The sequence below is a fragment of the Actinia tenebrosa genome, unplaced genomic scaffold (genome assembly GCF_029948245.1).
Source record: "Actinia tenebrosa isolate PJP-AT-01 unplaced genomic scaffold, QUT_ActTen_1.0 PGA_scaffold15__27_contigs__length_11533743, whole genome shotgun sequence".
Lineage (NCBI taxonomy): Eukaryota > Metazoa > Cnidaria > Anthozoa > Actiniaria > Actiniidae > Actinia > Actinia tenebrosa.
The window spans coordinates 2,129,172-2,138,334 of NW_028292575.1; the positions used below are offsets into that span (position 1 = coordinate 2,129,172).

At 40.2% G+C, this 9,163-nt stretch overlaps 2 protein-coding genes across 2 annotated transcripts; one reads left to right on the forward strand and one right to left on the reverse strand.

Annotated features, from left to right (window-relative positions):
• The first annotated feature begins 3,994 nt into the window (after positions 1-3,994).
• LOC116291915 (uncharacterized) lies at positions 3,995-7,055 on the forward strand. The gene is made up of 6 exons (XM_031699150.2): positions 3,995-4,383; positions 4,540-4,640; positions 4,747-4,873; positions 5,117-5,670; positions 5,879-6,062; positions 6,143-7,055. Exons 1-6 carry the CDS (start codon positions 4,027-4,029, stop codon positions 6,500-6,502), a joined length of 1,683 nt encoding a protein of 560 aa, XP_031555010.2. The 5' UTR covers positions 3,995-4,026; the 3' UTR covers positions 6,503-7,055.
• Positions 6,753-8,624, reverse strand: LOC116291916 (uncharacterized). Its single transcript, XM_089030623.1, has 3 exons — positions 8,304-8,624; positions 7,882-8,135; positions 6,753-7,736 (listed from the first exon to the last, which is right to left on the reverse strand). The coding sequence occupies exons 1-3, from the start codon at positions 8,518-8,520 to the stop codon at positions 6,753-6,755; spliced, it is 1,455 nt and encodes a 484-aa protein (XP_088886749.1). The 5' UTR covers positions 8,521-8,624.
• Positions 8,625-9,163: the final 539 nt, after the last annotated feature.

Genomic DNA, 9,163 nt, shown 5'->3' on the forward strand with positions numbered 1-9,163 from the left:
TAATGGGTTAATGAGTTTTCTTATTGTCACTGGAAAAAACGCATGTACGACTTACGCATATTAAAAATACATCGTCCGCGTTTTTTCCTGTGTGTATCAACGCATATAACCTCACTTTCATGACATCAAAGCAAAACAATGATTGAATTAATGTGGTCGCAACATTGATGTCATGCGTTAGGAGAAAAAATTGACACATATGACTGAGATGGACCTGCATGCACTCCCCCCTCGTAAGTCGTAAAAACAAGCCAACATCCATCATAATTCAGTTGAAAAATTATTGATTTGTTTTGAAAAGTTTTGATTGCAATAAATTGAAACGGAAACCTCATATCGGATATACTCAGTTTGGGGTATTGTATTTGCTCCCCAGGTAAATATGGGGCAAAGCCTAGTGCAAAGTTGATTTCATATATGCCCTTCATTTGACAATAGGGCAAATATAGGGCAAAAACGGTTATCATATATCCCCACTGGGTAAATGCGTCTAAACTAAGGGCAAATATATAACATATTTACCCATGTGTTCAGATGTATGGCAAAGCAATGGCAAATTTATTAGAAATTTACCCCGACCTTTGCCTGCATAGGCAAATGTATGGGCAAATATAGAGCACCATATTTGCCCAACATTTGCCAAGCGGACATATGATGACCAAATCCATTATTTCGTCGAGTGCTAGTATCAAGGAATCGGTGTCGGTGTATAAGAGGCGGCACTTATCACCGTATTTCGGTTTTAGCTTGTCGTAGTAAAACTCATACATGAGCAGCTTTGATAGGTCTAACACTGTAAACCCCGTGTATACGGGTTTATTCAGGAATAAATTCGCTTTCTTCATGTGAATCACGTAGAAGTTTAACATTTCTACGTATCTAACGAATCCAGGCTGTGACACGTATGCTTCTGCTTCCTCTCTGGTGCTGGCTATCTTTATGCTTACGCGCTTGCGGATGTTCTCCATTGTCTTTCCGAACATGCTGTTGTTCATCAGTTTGAAGAGGTTTTTCTCGAAGTCATTTTTCGCTGCGGTACGCTTTTGCGTGTTAAAGTCAATGTAGGGGCGCATCCAGGGTTCCTGCGTGAACTTCAAAACGCGATGGATCTTCTTCACGCGTAAGCCGTGGCGCACATAGAGCTGCAGGTTGCGGTAATGCACCACGTACTTTCGCTTGTCCATCAGGTTCATCGTTAGCTTCCTGTAGGGTTTGTAGCCAGGACACATTTCCCTCTGCAGCGGACTTAGCTGCTTAAATGGTATCTCTATCGCTTCTGGTGCTAAGGGGAACTCATCGTGTGCGTCGTGCAGATGCTCTGGGTATTCCAAATCAACCTCCAGCACGTAACCTTTGTCGTCTTCTTTACCTACGTTTAGGTAAAACTCTATGGGCTTTATGTTGTCCCATTCGAAGTCGCGTACAGGTAAGTACTGCGACATTGCCCAACCGTAGAGGTTGTTTGCGTCTAAGTAGAAGATGTATGTGGTTGGCTTCTCCGGGTCGTACTCCACCGTGGGATTGTTCGCTTTTGCGTATCGTCTGCTGGGTCCGCAAACACCGCCGCGGATACCGTCTTCCATAAAGCGGTACATGTCGTATTCCGTTAGGAGATCCAGTTGCGCGTTTGTCTTCTTTAGCAGCGCACTCCAACTAAGCCCAGGAGCCGTGTAGAAGTTCGCTGGATCCAACCCGTAGTATTCCATTGCCATCTTTCGAAAGCTTTGGAAAACATCTGCGAGCAGCACTACGTCTGAACGTAGGTAGATGTCGTGGTATTCTCCCATATTCTCACAGGAGTACTTTTCCCACACATCTAACGCATGCTGGTACTCCTCGTCCTTTATACCGGACTCGTTTAGGGTGCTGTAGAATCTCTCTTTGGGTGGTAGGGGTTCTTCGAATCGCTCCCAGGAGTCCATGTATTCGTATGGGTAGACTCCTTTCCTTTCCGCGCCGTATTGACTGGAAATGGGGAACTCCGTGTTGTATTTAACCAAGTTTGCTAAGGAGTCCGCCATGAACTGCTGCGAGTCTAAGAACTTCAGCTTACCCACAGTTACGGACATGTACCTTTCTTTGTTGTTGGGTATGCACTTTACTTCGGAGCCGTCTGTTCCTTGTAAAAGTAAGTGACTGTCGTAACCCCTTAAATTGTGAAAGAATACGGGTATTTCCATTTCTGGGTCTACTTTGAAGTTTATGTTGCATTTCCAATGAGCCGCTCCTCTGTATTTACCCGTGATGTGGCAGTGATCTCTAACCTTATCCACATAGAAATCCTCAACAAATGCTTTGTGGCAGTGAATGCAATGCGTGGAGGGCTTTCCCGGCTTCTCACCCTTCTTAGCATACTTCCCGCATTTGAAATGAGCTTCTCCTAGATACTTTCCATCTTCGTCCCACGCTTTCTTGGCCCGTCTTCCAAACTGAAGAAGCGTATGTTGGCAAATGTGGCATTTCTTTGCCTTGGTAAAAGCCTCCTGGTTCTCTTTGGTAAATTCCATCTTCTTTGGACGTCTTAATTGTTCTCTTATCTCCCCCTCCTCTTCTCGCAATGCTTCTAGGAACTTATTAGCTGCGTTCTTGCCTCGGTAAATTACAGGGGGGTTAGCCTTACCGTCTGATCTGACTACTATGTAACCAAAGGAGCAAATCTCATGTAATCCCACCTTATTCGTGGCACCACTTTTCTGCTCTTCCTTAGTTATCAACGCTTCAAAGTCTGCATATATCACGTAAGGCACCTGCATCTGCTTTTGATGGTCTGAGTACGCTAGGTTCTTATCTGTGGGCATCTGGATCCGTTGCGCCACTTCTTCGACTCCGCGACATATTTCGTCGTGATCCTTTAGAGCTTTAACGCTGGTAAAGGATAATAAGCAGCAATCGCAGAAGTATTTCTTGCCTTTGTGTTTGGTGTGTCTGTAAAATAGTCTGCTAACATGTTTGACCCACGAATAATGCCCGCCGTGGTAGAAGAGATGTATTCGTTCTCTTTTACTCTTTGACAACACTAGTGGCACTATCGTTTGGTCTCTGACTTCGTAAACGTTAATGGCTAGGTCATTTTCCTGCTCAAATATCGGTATGTCTATCAGCTGCATTGGGAACTCCACACCGTCCCACTCCAAATCGTCTGTTGGGTACTTACTTGGTCTACACGGATCCTTATCTACTGGATACAGTGCGGATCGTATTGCCCACATAAAGCATCTGTTGTCATCATTTTTTACGTTGACTATGGCTTTCTTCCTTTCTACCCACGTTGGTAGGGGCACGTAACTTCCTCCTCGTATTGGCACGTACCTTGCCATGCTAACCTCCATACCTTCTACCTCCTCCACTGTCCAACCTGATCCCTCTTTCGTGTAGTTAGACAGCGACTCCATTATTGCTTCTAAGGCTTCGCTGAGTGACCTATCCAGATTCGTGGACTCTAATATCACCAGTGACTTTGATCGCAGCATTGCTGTCGTCGTTACCTCATCTTTTGATAAACTTACTTCTACCATTATACTCGCTTTCAGGGCTCCTAATTCTTCTATACCTTTTCGGAGAGTCCTTTTAACCTTCCTTTCTGACTGACGCCAAAACTGTCTAACGTCAATCTCACCGTTACTGGGTATTGACACCGTTTCGAAATTGCTTTGGGATTCCATCTATATAATAGGAAATATCTTATACCTAATTCCAGACCCTTTTCAGATCGTCGTAGTCATACTCACAATCCTGACAATGCCAAAACAATTTAACCTTAGTCTCAAACTTCTTACCACATCCACAATCATAGCTGCTCATACATTTCGTCTTCATCTTCAAATGCTTCTTCAAGTCCACTTCTTTCTTAAAAGTTCTCTTACAATCTTCGCACTCCATATATAGACTAACATATTTTACATAAACACGGGATGCGGGTAATCGCGGTACGAATCGAGGGGGGTACTTTAGACGGGTAATCCTCCGGTGGTCGTTGCGCTGGAACCCCCATCCCCTATACTACTAGTGACGGTCAAGTAAACAAAGATGGCGGCTCGCGCGGGTAAAGTGAACGATCAATCTGTCCCAAAAAACGCTCTTTCAGAGTACGCTAGTAATCTTGACTGCATATCCAAGTCAAGATATATCAACAAAATATCTATCTGTGATGGAATTGATCCATATTCTATGAAAACAAAGGACTTTTCTAAGGATTTCGCCGCCTTTCCTGACCTTCAGTTCCCGGACATTTCTAACTATCTTGTAGTCCAAACATCGTTTTATACCAAATCTCAGATGAAAGCCTTCAAAAGCCTTGAAGCTTATAACTTCTTCGTGTGTGGATGGGTTAATGATGTTGGTGTTAAGATGCTCAAAGACAATAATCGCCTTATTTTTGCAAGGGTACGTATACAAGAATATAAGCTGAGACAGTCGTTTTTACATCTGTGTGTGTGGCGTTTTCTGTGCCTATAATGATAAGTAATGTCTTCCATATGTAGATAAACAAATTGTTAAACCTCTAGCTACAGCAAAATCATTATTTCCCTGTCTTTGCAGGTCAACCATTCTCAGAGATCAACTAAAACTCCGTTGAAGACTTGGGTCATCCTCAAAGAAGATGGCGAAGTCATTACAGCTCATTGCAACTGCATGGCAGGGTAAAGCATTTGATTTCAATGTAAAAGATAGACATATCAAGAGAAAAGACTTCTATGCATTGATATTTTACGTCTTAATTTCTAAGTTTTACATATCTATCTATAGGCTGGCAGAGTCATGTTCACATGTGGGAGCTATTCTTTACTACATTGAAACTGCAGTTCGTATGCGTGAGTCTTCCACTTGCACAATGGAAAAGAGTAAATGGTTGATGCCAGGACATGTTAAAAAGGTATTTTATCATTTCGATTGTAATATAATGTAAGTTTTTGACTATGAAAATATAATGTTATTTTAAAAACATTGTATTTAACAGGATTGATATATACAAGTTGCTGTTAGTAGCTTGCTCATCTGTGTAAACAATAATAACATGCTATTATTTCAAACTGCATGAAAGAGGTTTTGTTGATAATTTACTGATCAGTGCAAAAAATGTCATGTGAATTAATAAACTTATAATATTGTTCCTCAGATAAATGCTGCATCAGTGTGTGATATTGACTTCTCCTCAGCAAAGTCCAAAAAGCAAAAGTTGGACCAGGCCGTCTGCGGCAAATCAACTGAACCTGTTATAAAAGCTTCCCCATCATGCCCACGTGTTGTTGCTGGATCTGAAGAATATGACAATTTCTTTAAAGAACTGAACCAAAACTTTGCCAAGAGTTCAGCTTTGATGATAAGACAGCCCTATTACAAAGATTTCATCCCTAAATCAACCACACCAGCATTTCCCAAGTGCATTATGACCTACAGTTCACTCGAAAGTTCTCAAGAGCTAACATATGACAAGTTGATGGAGGAATGTCAAAAATTAAACCTTACAGTCACTGAACAACAAGCAAAATCAGTAGAAGCTGAAACCAGGAAACAAGCTACATCAAAGATATGGTTCACTCAGAGAGCAGGTCGTATCACAGCATCAAAACTTAAAGCAGTGCTGAGAACAAATCCTGACAGCCCATCTAAAAGCCTTATCAAAAGCATATGTTATCCTGAAGCTCACAGATTTACTTGTGATGCTACTAGGTTAGTACTGTATATCATTTGGGCACTATGTGACATTAAAGTCATAATAAATTGTGATCAGCATCATCATTATCAATATTATTCATAGTCTATGATAGGGACTGCTTATGTAAGCTCTAAAAAGGATTATTTTCAAAATACTATATTATTAATAATGATATTATTTAAACTTATTGTGACCTAGCTACACAATTTATCTGCATTTCAGGTATGGTTGCAAACATGAATCCCAAGCAAGAAAGAAGTATGAAAGTATGATGTCTCAGCAACATGACAACTTCTCAGTAAGTGACAGTGGTTTGAGGATTAATCCCAAGTGGCCACATATGGGTGCTTCGCCTGATGGGGTTGTAATTTGTGAATGCTGTGGTATGGGAGCATGTGAGATTAAGGTAAGTACTGTACAATATAAACATTAAAATCATGTTTTGCTAATTCAATAATATTTTTTGGACCATGTTTGTTCTTCCAGTGCCCTTATTGTCAGAAAGATAAAGAAAACATCGAATGCTGCATAGGCGATAAAGGATTTTGCCTTATCAAAAATGACCAAGGACATATTCAACTAGACAGGAACCACACTTATTATTTTCAAGTTCAAACTCAATTGCACATCATGGAATCTGAATATTGTGATTTTATCGTATGGAATGAAAACGACATATTCATAGAGAGAATAGAGCCGGATATTGCATTCTGGAACAGCATTTTACCTAAAGTTGAATTGTTTTTTAGAAGATGCATTCTTCCTGAAGTATTGGGGAAATATTACACTAAGGAATTACTTCCTCCTACCCTTAAGCATACAAATACAGTCTGTAGATCAGAATAATTTATTTATTCTATAATTAATTTTTTGACAATTTGTTTACCATATTATTTAAGTATAAATTATAAACATGCTTTAAAATTGATTATTTTTAACAATACAACTGTTCATTTGATATCAGAATAGCAACATTAATTTGCTGTAGTATAGGTCTCGGATATATAAGCATGACAGTAGAAAACACTAGGTATTTGCAACATTTCACATAACTGATGTTATGTACAATGTCAAGTCACTACACTGTTCTTTAATGTTACTCTAGAGGTACAACAGATTCGGATAAGTTAGTCAGAGCACAGCAAACTGCTCCAATTTTATCAATCGTAGAGTGTGACTCCCCAGGTTTGGTGTGCATATGCTCTACTGCTAGTGCACGGCTCTGTAGAATTTGGTACTTCCGTCTCACCAATCCAATTACTCGTTCAACATGTATTCTGACATTGGCTATCTTTCTTGTTTCCTCCACTTCATATGCTGATAACTGTGTTTTCCCTCTTGTAAAGGCTGGAATTTTTAAGGTTGCACAATAAACACCAACACTATCTTCAATGTTAAACCCACGGTCAGCCAATATCACATCTCCTGGAAGTAGGTTTTCCAGCAATCCACTCTCTTCTGTGATCTGTTTATCACTTACCCTCCCTCCCCATGCCTTGGATATAAATGTTACTAGGCCTTGAGGAGCAATACCAATTAAAAATTTCACAGTATTGTGATGCTTATAGTTTGACCATGTTTGGGCCCGAGCTAATAAATTTGATGGTCTTTCTATAAAAACTTCAAAGCAGTCAACAATAACTGCAACTCTGCTACCAAATGACTTTCTAAAATCCATTGGCATTGTGGCCCACAAAGTCTCTCTCGATGGCCATTCAATCAGGAACTGTAATCTGCTATGTAAAATGCTCAGTACTTTATTGAAAAGTCTAGAGGCTGTTGAACTAGAAATTCCAAATCTGTAGGCCAGGTCCTGCAAAGGTAGATTCAGTTTGAGTCTCATGAGAACAAGTATAAGTTGCTCAAACTTTCCTAATGCTGATCTTTCAGTTTGTGTGATCCAGGATTCACACAAACGAAACAACTGCAACAGTACTAGGAACTTTGGTAGGCCAGTGTAAAATTTACACTTTTCATCATTGTTCTCAAAGCTTTCTTTACTTAGATTTGCATTTAATATTTTTGCCTGCAAGTCGGAGAGCTTTTGGCGTGTTAAGTTTAACTCCTCTTCCATTGCAGACTAAAGATCGCTGGTGAAATCCGTCTGGCATTCTGCATCGCGACGATTCGGGCTTTCTGTCGTTTCTGTCTGTGTGTCTGTAATAAAAAAAAGGAATCGTGGCATCAATAACAAAGCTTTGAAGTAAATAATAAATACGTTACACATTTTTACCTTGGGCTGATAAGTCCGGATCATCTGTGGTTTGTTCATAAGAGATTTCTTCAGTCAGTCGAGCTTGCTTCTGCAAGTCAAGCAAGGCACTAGCAGCTTCGGAATGGCGTCGTTTCAGATCTCTGTTTGTTGATCTCTCACCGCGCTTTATAGAGCTCTCTGTGGCTTGTTTTATCTTCTGATGGCCAAGCTTCAACGTAGGGGCCCAATCTATGTCGTCTTCGTCTTTTATATTGCTCGGACAACCTAGATAAGATATGTATTTGTTTAGTAAACAGACTTCGATAACATGCGACGAACCTACAAACACTCTACAAGCATCATCGTATTTTCAGTGTTTACAACAAACCAACACGTTCAAAGCAAAGAAATAACATCTGACTTTCGAACTCTATCAATAGAATTGTTAAATACCTTTTACGAAGTGATCGCTGCATACACGAGCGTGTGGAGATTCAACTCCTTTCGAAGATAAAGATAGGTTAGCGAGCCATCGGGAGCGACGTCTTTTTGATAAATCTCTTGTCCGTTCTCCCTTGTGAACAACTTCTTTAGGTATTCTAAAAAACCTCTTTTCTTTCTGCTTATTAGATCGGTTTGAACAACCATAAACTGAGCAGGAATCGGGCATATTTTACGAAAATTTTCTTTTAACAACTTGTAAACACATACATTGCCTTGTACGCCACCTGAATGCTTGACCGTCAGCTGGAAATATGCATACATAATGAACCGGAAGTGACGTGCATTGCAAGCAAAGAAGTGAAGTGACGGTCCCGAGGGTGTCCGCTGTAACGAGAGTCGACTGTACAGGTTAATACTTCATGGGATTATAAATTAGTGTTCTTTATGCCCACATTTACGTGGCATCCCGAATTTACTATCGAGGAATTCACCTACACTTACTTTGTTTTCCTATCTTAGGCATACATTACTATTTATTTCTAAAAAGTTATTAAAAATCGCTTAAATACCCCTTTTTAAGCAAATTTTAAGATAACTTATATATTTTTCGTCGGACCAACAAATTCAGACACGATTATTCCTAAGTTGATACTGAATTAATTTAAAGACTAAATCCGATCGGCTCAAAGAAAGCCAGCCTTGCCTGCTCATTTTATCACTTCTCCGTACGCGAATATTGAAGACTCTCAAAACTCCAGTGTATGCGGGCTTCGTATCACTTCTGAGGTCGGTAATCAAAACCAGGAATTAGAATAACAAAACAAGGCAACTCCGACAGCAACTCCTGGATACGAGGCTAAGCCCGCATG